Source organism: Tachysurus vachellii, chromosome 1 (genome assembly GCF_030014155.1).
Source record: "Tachysurus vachellii isolate PV-2020 chromosome 1, HZAU_Pvac_v1, whole genome shotgun sequence".
In the NCBI taxonomy this organism is placed as follows: Eukaryota; Metazoa; Chordata; class Actinopteri; order Siluriformes; family Bagridae; genus Tachysurus; species Tachysurus vachellii.
Genome location: NC_083460.1, coordinates 18,835,994 through 18,853,272, shown reverse-complemented (window position 1 = coordinate 18,853,272; position 17,279 = coordinate 18,835,994). Strand labels below are relative to the sequence as shown.

Sequence of the window (17,279 nt, the reverse complement as noted above, 5' to 3'; positions counted from 1 at the left end):
GTGAAACCTGGAAATTAAAAGTGACTTATTCATGAATTTACCAAAAACTTTTGATGAGACATGAACAGAGACTGGAATTATTCTTTTAAGTTTGAAAGAATAGATATTCAATAGCCAGGTAGATATACCTAATAAATCTTTCCCGTTCTAATCTCATATGACACCAATGCAGTCTTAAAGGTCCAAAATGAGAAAATAGCATATTTAAAATAAAGCAGAATGTGTCAGTAAATACTTCTATAACTCAGGATGTAAACTGATGTGTCAGTGATGAAATATTTTCAGTGCCTGAGCGATAATGTGCCACAGGGTGAATCTATCCTAGAAGAGTAGATCTGACATCCACAAAGAGTTTCAAGTACACTCTACCAAAAAAAAGGGAGTAGACATTAATGACTTTCACCTGGAAATGTGGATTTTATAAAAAAGTTTTGATTGAACCATAATTGTCGTTAAATTAAGTCTTAAAAGGTAGATTATTATAAGCACCTTTCTTGGTAAAAGATACATACCTACTAAGAAACCTTAATTATCCAAAGAATAATGCACTCCTTCAATATACTGTCCAGATAACAACTTCGCATATATCATAATACCTTAATCATAATAAACCTGCTTGTGTGTACATATTGAGGGTGCGGAGTGTGGTGACGGGGTGAAGGAGAGAAATATGTCATGTGTGGTGCACTGGGGTTCTCTCTCTGGTCCTCCTCAACCCAAATCAGTGCAGGGGGAGCACTGTGTGGAGAACGGACTAAGTAAAGCAATGATGACTGAACTACAGCAGCCCTGCTCCATCCCATGTCCAGGTAAAAAAACCCTACTACCTCTCACTACCTACACAATTATCCTGGGGGAAAAAAGGCCGTTGGGTTTTCATATGTGTAACAGTATATAGTTCTTATTTTTAGCACATAGAAGGCCACACAGTACAAATATTTGCATCATTAACACCAAAAAGAAGAGTTGTTCATATTTTAACAGAATGTAAATTTTTTTAGCCCTGTTAACTACAAGAGAAAGCAAACCTTAACACAACAGTTTTACCAGCTGCTCAGTTTGTTGATCTTTCCTCTTCACCAGGAGGTCATCTTAGGCTGCACATCATATTTAAAAACAATAATAAGAATAACTAGCTAAACCTTTCTTATTATATCGTAAACCAGTAGGCAAGTTACATTAGTTAAAGCTGGCTTATATTAAATTAACCTTGTATTGTTAAGATCATTAGTAAACTTGCTAATCATCTTAGATCAAAAATGATTAGCCCTCACATAGATTGGCTTTTTTGTTAGTATTTGCAGAGTTATGGAACCAAGATTAATGTTGGGAGTTAAAAATGAACTCTTTTATTTATATTGTGATTTAATAGTCAAAATTGGGTACCTTTAAATCAGCGGTGTCCAATTTTATCCACAAAAGGCCGGTGTGGGTGCAGGTTTTCATTCCAACCAAGCAGAAGCCACACCTGATTCCACCTGTTTAATCAGTTGTTCTTGGCTTTTAGTATAGACTCTGGCTTCTGCTTGGCTGGAATGAAAACCTGCACCCACACCGGCCCTTTCCGTATAAGATTGGACACCGCTGCTCTAAACATTCACCATTAAAAAACATTTCTAATGTAATTTTATTAGCAAATTCCACTAATTAATATATTATACTAATTAATACAAAACTGGAACTGTTAATTATTAAAGTCCATAGAACTTTATTCTACTGAGTAATATGTAGGTGCAATAAAATATTGAGACATGGCTAATTACCTAGTATTTTTGTACTATATCCTTTTATATGGTAAAGCATGAATGTGAGGTAGGAGTCATGGTGCACACTGTTTTTAACTCAGGTGCAAATAGCCTCTGTCTAAATATTATTTGTGTTAATAAACAGATACTCCATGCTTGGTAACGTGAAGACATAGGAGGTGTGTCATATGGGAATAAAATCACCTTATTTCATTTAAAGAAATTTTTATTTTACTTTGAACATGACTCACTTTGCTTAATTGTCACATCTCATCAGGAGACTGTCATCTGACCAGCTGGTCACCATGGAGTGTGTGTCAGCTGCTTTGTCTGGACGGTCGGAGCTTTGAGATGTTGGGACACCAGGCTCGATCCAGAGCAGTGATTGTCCAGGTTCTGGAGAACAAGGCCTCCTGTCCGAGTCAAGTCTACGAAACACGACCATGCCAACGTATGTATATATATACAACTAAAAGTAATAATAGGGAAAGGTGGAGTGCTTATGTTAACTGGAAATGGCCAAAACAGGGTTTGATGCAAGGAGGCATGCGTTCTGATACAAATTACCACCCTGGAACTTAATTGAAACCTTTTTAATCCTACTCTTATATATTACCTCTCGGTGTGCTATGCACTATTCCTGGACTCCACCCACAAGGGCAGGTCTTTGGTCGCCAGCCAGACCCTCTGACCTAGGCGGAGTGTGGGTGCCGCACATCTCTTACAGTTGGCCGTGCATGCTCTCTGAGCAGCTGTCTGAAGGGTGGTTTGTTGCTCAGCAAACCAAAAAAGTGCCGAACTGGCATTTGAAGGGTGACATGCGCAGGAAGGAGTGAGACTACCAATATTATCACATTAATTCCTTGGGAGTGAGGCAGGCCAGTAATGAAGTCCAGGTAGATGTGTGACCACGGATGAGATTATAGGTAAGGGCCGGTGAAAGCCCTGTGGACACGTCCGGGCCTCCTTGTTACGGGCACATGTCTGGCAGGTAGCCACGAAAGCCCAGACATCTCAATCTAGGAGAGGGCCACCAGAACCAGCGCCGCAGGAACTCCAAGGTTTTCATTACTCCTGGGTGCCCAGCGAAAGGTGAGGGGTGGGCCCAGGCAAGAACCTGTTGTCGAAATAGGGTTGCTATATAGCTCCTATTGGGTGCTTCAAGGCCGGGTCGGGCTAATGTCATAGTGCCCGGCATGCTGCCCCCTCCAAACTCCAACATAAAGGTGCCTCTGTCCTAAAAGATGGAGTTATTGTTTGGGGTTCAGGGTCCTGATTTGGCGTTCTTCGAACCAGGTTTGATAGAGATAACAAAATCAAATCGGATAAAGAACAGGGACCATCTGGATTGTCATGGGTTCAGTCGCTTGGTCTGCTGTATGTAGGTCAGGTTCTTGTGGTCCATCTAGATGAGGAATGGGTGCCTCCACTCCTCCAGGGCCAATTTAACCACCAGGAGATCATGATCCTACATCATAATTCCTTTCTGGTGTCATCAGTCGATGAGAGAAGTATGCACAGGGGTGCAGCTCTTTCTTAGATCCTGATCGCTGGTACAGGACGGCCCCTACTCCTATGTTGGGAACATTGAAGCCCACTATGAACTGGGCCTCTGAGTCGCCTGGCTGATTTCGGCTAGGCATCTGAAGCACTGGGACCGAAATCAGCCTCTTCATCAAGGCCACGAATGCCCCCTGTGCTTCAATGGTCCATACAAACTTACCCAGAGGCTTCTTGGTCAGGGCACTGTAGGACCCAATGGTCCTGTATGATATGCTCTTTCAACAAACTGCTGAAGATGAGAGTGTCATCTAGGTACACAAATGCATAGTGGCTCATGGTCTCCCTGAGGGCCTTGTTAATAAGGTATTGGGAAACGAGGCATTCATTAGGCCAAATGGTATCACTAAATATTAATAATGTGGATATATAATCTTTGATATATTGAGCCTGCCCCTGGAAAAGGCTGGTCAGGTGGCAGGGCCTGGGCCCTCTGCTTAGAGAAGACCTCTTGGAGGTCTCTGAAGTCATTTGGGACACCCTCTATGTCCGCAGGCCCTGGTGGAGGTGGGGTTGGATCGAGGGAGAAGAGGGGAGAGCCCCAGACTGAGACTGACTTCTGACTCCTAAAGCTTTAACTCCTGGCTCTCAGGGAAATGACCACTATGCTATATATTACCAAACTACTCTGGCACAGACTATTTGTTTTGAAACCCAGGGTCTTAAATAATGCTGTGAAAAGTTGTGAGTTGCGCTAATTATAGTCACATGAACAAGAGACTATAAAGAGGTGTGCTGATGTCTGCGGATTTTCCTGAAAGGCACCCGCGATGTTACAAATACATTCGTTAAGTAGTGTATACAGTACTTGCTGACATTTCTGTCTGTGTGTTTGTTGTGTCTATTTGCAGGAGGAACCTGTCTCAGTTATGAGTGGGTCACAGGTGAATGGAAAGAAAATCAAAGAGCAGTGTGGTGCCAGCGCTCTGACGGGGTTAATGTCACTGGTAGTAATGCCATTTACACATTATTAAAGTACTTCATATAGTGAAAATAAGCTTTTACTGTGGATGATACATGTGAGCTTACTGATATAATATAAACATTGTGGCAGCATCATATTGGGCTCCTTCTTATTTCATTAACACTTCAAAGAATATAATGAGGACTGTATGTATTTCCTATGAGGGGGTGGTGCATTGTTTTACAGTCCATATTACAGTTCTATACACTCCTGTGTTTGTAGCCCTGATTTAATGTAGATGAAGGAATGAATGATTATGGTCATGTATTTCTCTTGTTAGGAGGGTGTTTTCTTCAGACTAAACCCTCTACTGTGCGTCAGTGCACTCCAGCATGTACCAAGCCTTTCTCCTTCTGTACACAGGTAACCAGTTCTGTGGCACTGTGACAGATTTGTCACTTTACATATTAGTATAACGACACAAATAATGATGTGGAACAAGATGTCAAAAGGTTTCACAAAGAAAATAATATGTTAAGATAAATTATTCTATTTCAAATTCAGTTTGTTTGTATAACGCTTTTAACAAATTTATATTGTCTTAACAGCTTTACAGAAGTATACAAACAGAATAAACATTTAATTTAAATGTAATTATTATTTATCTCTAACATCTATCCCTAATCAAGCTGAGGCGATGGTGGTGAGGAATAACTCACTGAGATAATATGAGGAATATGTGTATTGTCGATACACTGGATAGTCGAGCATTCTTACCATACTTGACACTTCAAAAAAGTGTGACAGGGTTAAAAACACAGGGTTAATGGCTGATGACAACACATCACTCCTTTCTTTCTTTCTTTCTTTCTTTCTTTCAGAGTGGCATGTGTGGCTGTGAGAAGGGCTTTACTGAGGTCATGACTTCTAGTGGCTTTTTAGATTACTGTATGAAAACCCCAGAGTCAGATTTTAAGAAAGCAAACAGAAGTGGTGGTCGTCTGAGGCGCTTACACAAGCAGAATGAGAGTAGAGCCTGGACTCTACAGCCACTCGGACCGGGTGAAAAAGCCTCATTTATCTCCTTATATTAATGCAATAGTTCTTATTTACTGTTCTAGTTTTTCTTAATTTCAGCTATTTACAGATCAGAAGGTGAGTCATTGTTATGAAGCTGCCTTCTCTGTTAATCACCAGATGGACAGGTCAGGCTGTGGGTGTACGGGTTAATGGCAGGTGGATTCATCATGATCCTACTCATCATCACAATGTCCTTTCTACTGTGGTAAGTGTAATATGTCAGTATTCACAGTCTGTAGTGTTACCAGTGCTTGTAGACTGTAATGATGATCTTAATTCTTTTTCCCAGAGGCCAAAAATACTTTGCTCCTGTTTTGTTGTGTTCATGTTGTTCATTGAATGTCTCTATCATGTTTCACTCCACAGTGGTGTTAATATGAAAGTCAACATTACATCTATAAACTTACATCTATAAACACTTCTGGTTTTATCTAGCCTAATAAGGGCAAAATATTCATAGAAAAGTTATAAAGTTATAAAAACCTTTTTTTTCTTCAAATTTAATGTTGATCTCAAACCCAATTCAGCCCCAAGAACTTGTTCATAATTATCTAAAATGTGAAGGTGTTTTCCTTCAACTACTAAAGATCAGTATAAATTAACAGAGGGAAAAACACACATCTCACTTGGAAAGATAACATTTTAGATGAAGTCTGATTCATTTTATTCATTTGACTCATTTTAGATCAGACTTATGACAATAAAATAATTAATGCAGTATGGAATTCTAGTGTAGTGGCGAAAGGGGGTTAAATAATAAAGCACTGTTTATCGAGACCAGAAAAAAGGCACAAAATGTGAATAAGTGTCTAAGGGCGTGTGTGAATGAGTGTGAGACACTTATCAAAGTTTTTATCTATCCAGGAATTTAAAATTCATTTAGAAGATATTGGAAATATGTTAGTTTGTTTTCAGAATCTTTATCTCGCTTAATTATTATTTTACATTTAATCTGTAGTTTATCATCTTTTCTGCTCAATCTCTAACGTTATTGAAATTCATTTCAATTGGAATCTAAGAGTCTTTATACATGTGTGTACATTTACTGTGTTGTGATGAACAGCTTATTTAGGTGCCATGTAGACGTTTTCTCCTAAAGTAGTAATAAGCTTTATTTCACCAGGATAAAAACTAACAAAACAAAATTAATGACAAACCAACAAATAAGACATAAAGATGACATAAATATGCACAAATAATACTATTCTAACAAATAGCACAGAAAATTCTAACACAATCTTGGATATATTAACACAGCTACACTAAAGTTATTTATAAGAGCCATCAATTTAACTGCGATGGCATGAAGCTTAAAACGTAAAAGTTTTTCATGACGTCATAAATAGGTTAAAAAACTTAATGTGGTAATAAAATACTTAAAAATTAAACCGCACTGTCACAGAATCAGACGGATAATTTACTAGTAAAGTGCTGCCCTCTTGTGGTGGAAATTGGAAGTGTATGAGATATCGTTTCCTGTTGTGTGTGTGTGTGTGTGTGTGTGTGTGTGTGTGTGTGTGTGTGTGTGTGTGTGTGTGTGTGTGCGTGTATTCTACTAGCAAAAACCCTAAGGATGACCCAAACTCCAGCAGGACCCAAAGGGCTTTAGCACTGGCCTATGATGGAGACACAGACATGTGACTATTCTGCCGATGAGAAAACAACTTATGCAACACAGAGACCTCCTGAGAAAAACCAAGGTCATTCCAGCTGCAAGAACCATGCTGTTTCAAACCAAGCCCTGTGCCTCTACATGTAATGTGTGTGCTTTCATTTTTTTACGAAACAAATGTACTATAAATGTACAGTGGGCTTAAAAAAAGCTGGAGAATTATCACACAGAGAAAAGTGACCTGAAAATAGATTTAGTTAATTTTTCAAACAGATGGACTCCCTTTATGCACTATGTTAGTGCAGTATAATAATGTGGCTTTTGTTTTGTTACAGATATTGTAAACTTTCATGTTGGTGTTGTTTTTATGATGCTACAGTTTCATCTTCTTCAGGATGACCACCACTGCATATTGTTAATTCTAGACATTGGATCATCATCATAGTGTATGGCTTAATTCAGTCAGAGGATCAGCAGCGGTTATATAGCTTTTTGTGATATGTCTGTCAGGACTGTGTCCTGAATGGTTTGTAGAAAAATGTAAATCTTCTGAGAACAGAGAATCATGCACACATGTTGGACATAACCCACATTGATGGATGCTGTAGTGAATTGCCTAGAATTTGTGGGTAGATTTTTAATCCACATTGTGACAAAAATGTGAGCCAGCTAACGTGACCCTAAGCCAGCTGCATCTTTTGCTAATTCATTTTAGTAATTTAATCTGTCAGATTCTCTTTTGCCTGCTCTGAAATTAAGTGAAACCGTCACTGACATCTGTGCAAGCTGCCCCACTACTTAGCGCTTCTGTCATTTCCCATTAGTCCCAAACAGCTGAACTGGACCAAACTTAAACGGATACCAAGCTGAAGACAAGCAGCATCACAGAGTTAGTGGAATCATTATATGTACTGTAGATGCACAGGATAAACTTCCAGGAGAAGGCTGCACAAGCGTGGACATTACAATTCAATTAAAATCAATTCAAGTTTATTTGTATAGCGCATTTTATAATAGACATTGTCTCAAAGCAGCTTTACAGAACATAAACATAGAACAAAAGGTTAATATAAAGATGAATAGAATGCAAAATTCAAGATTAATATTAGATATATTTAGTTCACAATGTGTATGTGTATTTATCCCCAATGAGCAAGTCTGAGGTGACTCAGGTGACTGTGGGGAGGAAAAACTTTTTAAAGTTTTTTGAAAAATTTTAAAGGAAGAAACCTTGAGAGGAACCAGACTCAGAGGGGAACCTCATCCTCATTATACAGTCTGATAAATGTTGTATAGATGCAGAAGATCACATGGAGTTCACATCTCATTTTTAGTATGAGTCTGACTGGAGCTGGTAGATCTCTAGATGCATCAGGATTCTCAGAGTCCTCAGAGTCGGCCTCATCTCAGTGGAGGTCCAAAATCTTCATCGCACGATAGGTGGTAATATAATGCAAGCTAAAAACTAGCAGAAATTAGTGCACAGAAAAACTTCAAGATTCTAGATCTTCACTATACACAGAAAAAATAAATAGTTGTCCTCTTTGACTGCAACAAAGGTCAGTCCAGTTTGTCCAGTTTTCAACTCTGTATAAATCTGGTAAACAATAAATTGAGCACCTGGATGAAAATACATCCTCCTCACTTGTCTGTATTTTGCACTCTGTTCACACGTAGCATCAATCGAGTCAAATAACTTACAGAAGAGTTTCAGACTGGGAGCAGTCTGAGTCAACTCCATTCCTAAGGTAGTTTGATTCCCCAGCACCACTGGAGGTCTGCGATAAGCCTCACCCAGGTTCAGATATGAAATTGGGTACATTGATTTATGAGTTTAAGTTAAAAAGAACCTATTATGCTCCAAACAGATAGTACTGAAGGCTATTTAGACATTGAATCATTTTATCTCTAAATGAGTTCACCACAAGATTAATAATTCACTTATTTTTTAAAATACTCGCACTTATCTTTCACACACATCCTGCAGTGTCATCAAGTACATGAACACACTTTTCCTCTAGCGCCTGTCTGCTGAACCAGGTTTAAAAACTGACGCTCTGAGACATTATAGACAGTCAACAGCCTCAATGATTGTATCAAGCATTTCACTATCCAGAGATTGGAGTTGACTTTCTCCTTCACCTGTCCTATCTTCTAGGACACTCCACTCCTCCTTTCTTCTCCACTCCTCTATCTCTCCACTCTCCTCTGTCTGCGCTGTATTTGAGAGGAAGCACTTTCTTGCTCAGTGTGTGTCTTATCAGATGAGATAAGACTGTGAGCTTGGGTCCTAATAGCATCCTGGCCCAGTGAGATTCTTCTCACGTGTGCGCTGAACAAACAAACACATCATCCAGCCGCAGGATCATACATCATTCCTGTACAGCATGCGGTACCTTACCACAAAACTAGCTCTTACATCAAACCCAGGGTTTACTCACTGCCACATTCCAGGAAAATTTACTTCAAGTAGCATTTTCCCAGCAGACAGAAACTCACTATATACTGTATATATATATATATATATATATATATATATATATATATATATATATATATATATATATATATATACACAAACTCATTCACAAGTCATTTGAAATTCTGTTATGTTGAGATAAATAATCATCTCCTTTTGACTGGCCAGTGATCATTTCTAATTGCTCTTTGACTAATCTAAGGTACTATGATTACTTTGCCTTTCTAGATGTTGCATAATCATGAGAAGGAACAGTCTATCTAACTCCAGAAAAACAGTCCCTCTAGAATTTTATTTGTGATTGTTTTGGCCAAAAATGTTTGATGTTTCTGCTGCTGTGTTTCAAAATTTGCAAATTTGGGCTTTTTGTGCTTTAGATGGAAAACTACATTTTTCAAAAATTCTATTTATTCATGGAGTATAGAATATCATGGAGTTTGCATGATTTTGCTTTAATTCCTGCAATTGCCAAATCAGGAGGTCCAGGAGAGACTGTTACATGGAAACTGTGGGACAGGAATCATGCTGTCGCTGTGAAGGGAAACAGTGATGAATGTGACGGCTGACTGGGTTTCAAATGAAGCTATTTAAAAATAAATACTCTGCTGCATCAAATTTCTTATTTTATATCAAATAAATTAAATCTGATAATTTACTGCAAATAAAGGTAAAGTCTAAGTGCCTAAGGAAAAGTGGGTTTATGGAGTGGACTGTACCTCAGAAATAAATGTGCATGTAATGTTTTATGTAAAAGCTGAGAACAAGCCTGAAGTTTACTGTAGTTTCAGGTGTGTTCAAGTTTATTTGTATAGAGCTTTTTACAGTACATTGACATTGTCTTAAAGCAGCTTTACAGAACATAAACATAGAACAAAAGGTTAATATAAAGATTAATATGATACAAAAATTAAAGATTAATGTTAGATATATTTAAATGTGTTTGTATTTATCCCCGATGAGCAAGTCTGAGGTGATTCAGGTGACTGTGGGGAGGAAAAACTCCCTTAAATTGGTAAAGGAAGAAACCTTGAGAGGAACCAGACTCAAAGGGGAACCTCATCCTCATATGGGTGACACTGGAGGGTGTGATTATAAATATACAGTCTGACAAATGTTGTATTGATGCAAAGGATCACATGGAGTTCACATCTCCTCTTTAGTATAACAGAGTCTAATTGGAGCTGGTAGATCTCTAGATGCCTCAGGATTCTCACAGAGTCAGCCTCATCTCAGTGGAGGTCCAAAATCTTTATCGCACGGAAGAAGATTGGAGCTGGTACAATTTATGGATGCCTCGGGATGGGTAGAAACAGAGAAGCAGTGGAGAGGAATTAGCGTAGCTGCTATTCATAATATTTGCAAGTCTGATGTAATAGAGCGGGGGCACGGTGGCTTAGTGGTTAGCACATTCGCCTCACACCTCCAGGGTTGGGGGTTCGATTCCCGCCTCCGCCTTGTGTGTGTGGAGTTTGCATGTTCTCCCCTTGCCTCGGGGGTTTCCTCCGGGTACTCCGGTTTCCTCCCCCGATCCAAAGACATGCATGGTAGGTTGATTGGCATTTCTGGAAAATTAAATTGTCCATAGTGTGTGATTGCGTGAGTGAATGAGAGTGTGTGTGCCCTGCGATGGGTTGGCACTCCGTCCAGGGTGTATCCTGCCTTCATGCCCGATGATGCCTGAGATAGGCACAGGCTCCCCGTGACCCGAGGTAGTTCGGATAAGCGGTAGAAAATGAATGAATGAATGAATGTAACAAAAACAAACAGAGCACAATATTATGGGATGTATTATGTGTACACCTGACTAAAGAGATGTGTTTTTAATCTACATTTAAACTCAGTGTGTCTGAGCCCCGAACACTATCAGGAAGACTATTCCAAAGCATGTGTGTGTGTGTGTGTCTGTGTGTGTCTGTGTGTGTGTGTTTGTGTGTGTGTGGATGTAGTTTATCTAGAAACACATCATCTTCACTGAACAAGGGAACATCTTAAACTACCACAAACGGTCTGCTGCTTGTCAATATTTTGTATCTATTAAAAATTATTTAGAAAACCATAATGTGTTTTATTCTTTGTGAGAAGTTTATGGTCACAGATTTTAACTCACTGTTTCATTAAACCAGTGTAACATGACTCCAATCACCATGCAGCATAAACCAGTCAAAAAAAGGTAGAGGATTAAAAAAAAGTTTTATTAAGACTATTTTCTACCTCCTCTGATTTTTCCTGATGTCTCAGGAGAGAGGTGATGTGTGTAATTGTGCTTGGGAAAATTAAGTCTGCCACTTCTTACACTATTTAAAGTACTCACCCACAGGGATGACGAATCCCCTTCTTCACCTAATAACAACGTAGTCATTCTACACACAAACATGCTGTGTTTTCTTAATCACCAGCTCACTGTTTTTTATGAGAAATGTAACAGGAAAATAACTTTTAGAGAGTTAGTGTGTGCACAAAATATGAAAACCAGCACAAAACCTCCAGCAGCATGTGATGTGGGCAAGTGTGAAGTATCTGAATGGTCCACTAGATAATCAGTTTTCATCTAAACATGACTAACTTTCCTTCATCTATCTTTTATTCAGTTACTAGAACTGAAGATGCCTCATCATTTAGAATTATAAACATGTTCTTTATGTAAATCTATGTGCATTTCTCAATCCGGGTCCTAGCCTCCATCTTAAACATTTTGTACCTGATCCTGTAATACAAGGAATTATTCTTTGCCTAATATTAGTAAAGCTATATTAAAATAGCTGAGAGGTTTCCAAGAGAAAAGCTTCCCACCAATGTGTTTATGCAGAATCTGAGTCTGTCCCTGAATTTACACCTTTGGCATCAGAAGAGTCTTTCTCTACCCATGAGTCATAAATAAGAGATCTCTTATCTTACTGACTGGTTGCTTTAAAACCTCAGCGTTTTTCTCCTCTAATCAAATCTATCATTTGTTTTCTGCAGCAGTTTAATCAGTTAGACCGGTGAGAATGCCAGCAGAAGTTTTCTCGCTCAGGATCAATAAAGGTAGAGGCCTATTGACAAAAGTGCGATAGAGGCGGTTGGAGCGACTTGTCTCCACAAAACCTGATCGATTTCATTTTCTCTGACTCCGTCTTCACCAGAAGGAGGCGGCTCGACACCTTCTGAATTTCATGCAGGCGTTATCAATCAAACATGGAGCCCCGGCAGCGCTGGTTATGAGTGGGTCTGCTGTCAGACCAGGACAGGTCAGGGGAATGATGGCACTTGCTTGAGTATGTTTGACACAAACATTGACAGACACTTTCTTTCATCCTCATAATGATGGTTTGTTCTTTGCCTCGTTACACAACCTCTCCACACCTTCTTCAAATATATATTGTAGAATACTTCAGGATTTTGCTGATTGTTAAAGCCTGTTTATGGAAGATACAAACAAAAAAGTTAAGATCAATCCCTGTTGTCTGTGCCTTGTCTTGTACAGTTCACCATATACGATGTACAATATGTTTCTAATGGTTTTATGTTATATCTCATTATACATTTCATTAACTAATTCAATCTTGTATATATTTTTATGGTGTCAGTTCTTTTAGAGTCTTACGTCTAACTGTCCTTGTTGCTGTCTGACAGTTGGCACACTAAATGTCTTGTATTGTAAACAATGATAATAAAGTACCTTACAGTACATTACTTTACCTGAACTTGTCTTCATAAACAAAGATTAGTCTATTAGAACCTTCTTGAAGACACAAATATTTGTTCCAGTATCCTTTCATGATACGTTTCACTACATTCCGTGTATGTTTATATATGTGACAAATAAAATTTAAATGTACATATTTTCATTATATATTTGATGGCTTCAGCAATAATGATTAAAACTATAATGAATTCAGAAATGATGCTGATGCTCATTGAACATTTTAGTATACAATTACAGAAGGGGGTTGGTTTATAATCACACTTTCCCAGATGAACATAGGTTCCCTCTTGAGTCTGGTTCCTCTGAAGGTTTCTTCCTCATATCATCTCAGAGTTTTTTCTCACCACCACCAAAAATAAAAATGTTAGTTATACAAATAAAATTAAATCAAACTAATATACTTCTGTCTCATTGTAATAAAGAAGTCACTACCTTGTTACTTCCTTTTTCTTCAGCACAGAAACACAAACTAACACATCTATGGATCAACACATCATGCTTGAAATAATTACACCCTTATTAGATCTTTATTCAACACATTGATTAATATTTTAGAGCTTGCTTGAAAAAAAATGACAAAACACATAAGGGACTTAATAATTGTTAGAAGCTCCTTTAGAAAGCTGCACCAAACATTTCCTGTAGCTGCTGCACAATGACAAGGAGGACTTTAAGGCCATTCTTCCAGATATTTAATCTTAGCTTGAAGTGAGAAACCGCGACCCTGACATTGTCCTGTAAAATGTCTTGCAAAAGAATTTGTTGTTTTCTCGGTTTTTGAGAGCAGTTCAGGCAGCTGTGATATTAGCCCCAAAGTTCTCCACCATACTTTAAGCTGAAATTATATTTTGGTTGTAATAAAACACCGGAGAGGGGCACGGTGGCTTAGTGGTTAGCACGTTCGCCTCACACCTCCAGGGTTGGGGTTCGATTCCCGCCTCCACCTTGTGTGTGTGGAGTTTGCATGTTCTCCCCGTGCCTCGGGGGTTTCCTCCGGGTACTCCGGTTTCCTCCCCCGGTCCAAAGACATTCTGGAAAATTGTCCGTAGTGTGTGATTGTGTGAGTGTGTGTGTGCCCTGCGATGGGTTGGCACTCCGTCCAGGGTGTATCCTGCCTTGATGCCCGATGACACCTGAGATAGGCACAGGCTCCCCGTGACCCGAGGTAGTTCGGATAAGCGGTAGAAGATGAATAAAACACCGGAGTCACAGTGGCTTTATGGTGAGCATATTTGCCTCTCAGTTCCACGGTTGCTGGGTTTCATTCCAATCTCTGCCCTGTGTGTGGGGTTTACATGTTCTCAGGTTTCATCCTAATACAAAATGATCTGTAGTATGTATGTTTGTGTGTGTGTGTGTGTGTGTGTGTGTGTGTGTGTGTGTGTGTGTGTGTGATGGGTTGGGTGTCTCCTATCTTGTGCCCTGAGTCCCCTGGGATAATATCCAGGTTCCCTACAACCAGGTGTCATTTTTAAATCCCTATCACAAAGTTTGAAATAATCGACTGTGGCTAGAAAACTACATGATGAATCTGTCTGCAAACGCTTGCTGAATGAAGCACGGTGGTAATTAAAGCCGCAGGCTACACATCACGTGCAAGTATTATATTCAATAACTTGTGAAGTGTTGCACGTGTAACATTTAATGCTTGAACACCTCTTTGTCAATTCCACCTGCCAATAGTGTTGTCAAGGCAACAATCAGGTTATCCTACCTGTGGAACCAGGTTACATCATTGAGCTTTATGTATTCAGCTTCAAAGAAAGGGAATTAGATGGCTCATAAAATTGAACAGTTTGTTGCTGGCCATTAAAAAAAAGACTATTCTTCAAATTCTTCCCTTATCTTGAAATGGATGGTTCTGTGGATTTATATTGTCCTTGAAAAACTGGACTTGTTTATTATATTTAGAACATTACACAGTCTAAATTACACAAACTGGCTACAAATGGCTATGCAAATAAATCCAGCTAAAACGCCTGGCTAACAAGTGAAACAGAGAGAAAGGGGGAGCAACACAATGGCTTCCCAAATCCCATGTCGGATTTGATCTTCCCACTTATGGCACTGGGAGTTCTGTAATTACAGCAAATTGTCAAGCCGCAAGAGTCCTTGACCCACTTCTGACGTCTTATCGGCACTGCCAAATGTACATTCTGACTCTCTCTTCTTCTCTATCTCCCGTTCTCCTTATACTTGTCCATTTAGTCAATGAAAAAGAAAAACTTCTCCGAAATATGGGACTTGTGGGTAAAAATTGAGTGTGTAAATGCTGTTTTGTGAGATAGACGATGGATGCATGCCCGGGCTCTTCAGGCAGAGAAAACTCGTTCCAGCAGGCAGAATTACTCTGGCCTCTCTCTCTCTCTCTCTCTCTCTCTCTCTCTCTCTCTCTCTCTCTATCTCTCTCTTTCTCTGTCTCTCTCTTTTTCACTCTATGTCACATTTGGTGCTCAGGGCCTGGCCTGGCATAGCACCTCATCATCTCCCTAACCCAGACACAATTCGGCACCATGCTGCAATCCACTTTGTAATGCAAGGCTTTAAGTGCAGCTGCCTGGAGGGAGCCTGTGACCACATTATATTTCACTTGATCCATTTCTTTCCTGAGAGATTTGATGGTTTTGCTCTGGGTGATGTTCAATGGTTGAACATCTCTCTTTTAATACTACGCTGTAAATGCGCCGAGTGCCGAAGCTCATCCTGACACGTCCTCGCTGGGCTTGCTGTGAGCTCAGATAAAAACCTGAACATGGCCAGCTTGGACTACTGAGCTGTTTATCTCATGTCATGCTAAGACATCTTTATAGCAATGTTGGGATTTATGATGCAAGACGTTCTCAAACCATCTCTGCGTAGGGTGATAACCTTTTGAACAAAGTGAACGTCTGAGTCCATTGACCAAGAATGAAACAATCTAAACTTTGATATAAAAAGCTATTTGTGTTGTAATAGCCATTGGCGCTTTCAGTGAAGTCCTTTAGAAAGCCACGCAATACAAAGCATTGCGAACGCAAATTCTTCTTTATTGTTAGTGAGCAAAAAAATGCTCCTGAGGTTAATTAGAAAAAAATATCAGTGTTTCCCAAGAGCAGAACCAGCTGAGGAGTCCCAGCCCATGGTAATCAACAGACTAAGACACTGCTTTAACAGAGATCATACATCAATGTCACTCGGCTCCTCGTCTCCAGAACTACCATCTAAACGGCTGTCGTGATGCACCGTGACCTGAGTGTTAAATATACCAGCAACCTAGACAGGAAGTGACTTGGAGCCAGTTTGAAGCATTACATAGAAAACTTTTACATTTATACAGATATGAGCATGTTCTGTATTACATAATGTATTGTCATTCTTACAATAGATTGTAGATTGTACCAATGAGCCAGTGAGCTTCATAATAAGCCAACAGCCAGTGAGCTTCATAATAAGTACTGAGTAATTCCAGGCTGAATAGATCTCCAGCTCTCTACAGTTTGACATTATTTCAGTGTAGTTACTTCTCATTGATTAGGACCAAGTGCTACAGCCTCATGTATCAGTGCTTTGACTGTATGAACCAGAGTTAATAAGCACTGGCTGTTTTCCACTGGGTAAAAGTCCTTGTGTACTTCTCTGGCTGGAATTTGACAACACCATCTATTCTCTCCTGATTGCACAGATAAGGTGCTAGCTATTATTCCTGTTTGTCAGGCATTATGCTAAACTCTCTCTTTTTCTCAGTGAAAAGGCACCGCAGAGCAAAGTGTCTCTGGCAGTACAGGCTGCTATATACTTATTTACTCAGGGTACATTTACATTTTTTCAATTTTTATTATTTGGCAAAAGTTTAAATGAATTTCAATTTCATATGAATTCTTGCTCCCAATAGCTACTCAAATATCCACTGGTACAAATAAGATAAAAATGACCTAATACATTTAATACTTATTTGTAAAATGGATCTCATTTTGATTACAATTTATCAGATCTTTCTTAAAATGGAAAATATTTTCCATGTCAGCTAAACATTAATGAATTTTATGATATTGAATCTTTTTGTTGCTGTATTACTGGTATTTCCAATTGCATATCCAAATGTATTTATAAGTTTATAATATTTATAAAAATAATTATAATATAAGTGCAGTATTTCCACTGAATCGCAAAAAGCCATGATCCTATTAACTATTCTTATAGCCATTTATTTAGTGTTATATCTTGAGCGATTACAC

At 39.0% G+C, this 17,279-nt stretch overlaps 1 protein-coding gene across 1 annotated transcript in view; it reads left to right on the top strand.

Moving 5' to 3' along the window:
* The window catches only part of thsd7bb (thrombospondin, type I, domain containing 7Bb), a 112,817-nt gene extending 104,347 nt beyond the window's left edge, over positions 1–8,470 (top strand). The window contains exons 22-28 of the mRNA XM_060863954.1: positions 635–809; positions 2,023–2,196; positions 4,157–4,252; positions 4,550–4,632; positions 5,091–5,271; positions 5,407–5,494; positions 6,849–8,470. Of these exons, the coding sequence (XP_060719937.1) occupies positions 635–809; positions 2,023–2,196; positions 4,157–4,252; positions 4,550–4,632; positions 5,091–5,271; positions 5,407–5,494; positions 6,849–6,930 (879 nt within the window). The 3' untranslated portion in view covers positions 6,931–8,470. The remainder of the gene's footprint in view (positions 1–634; positions 810–2,022; positions 2,197–4,156; positions 4,253–4,549; positions 4,633–5,090; positions 5,272–5,406; positions 5,495–6,848) is intronic.
* The last annotated feature ends 8,809 nt before the right edge of the window (positions 8,471–17,279 follow it).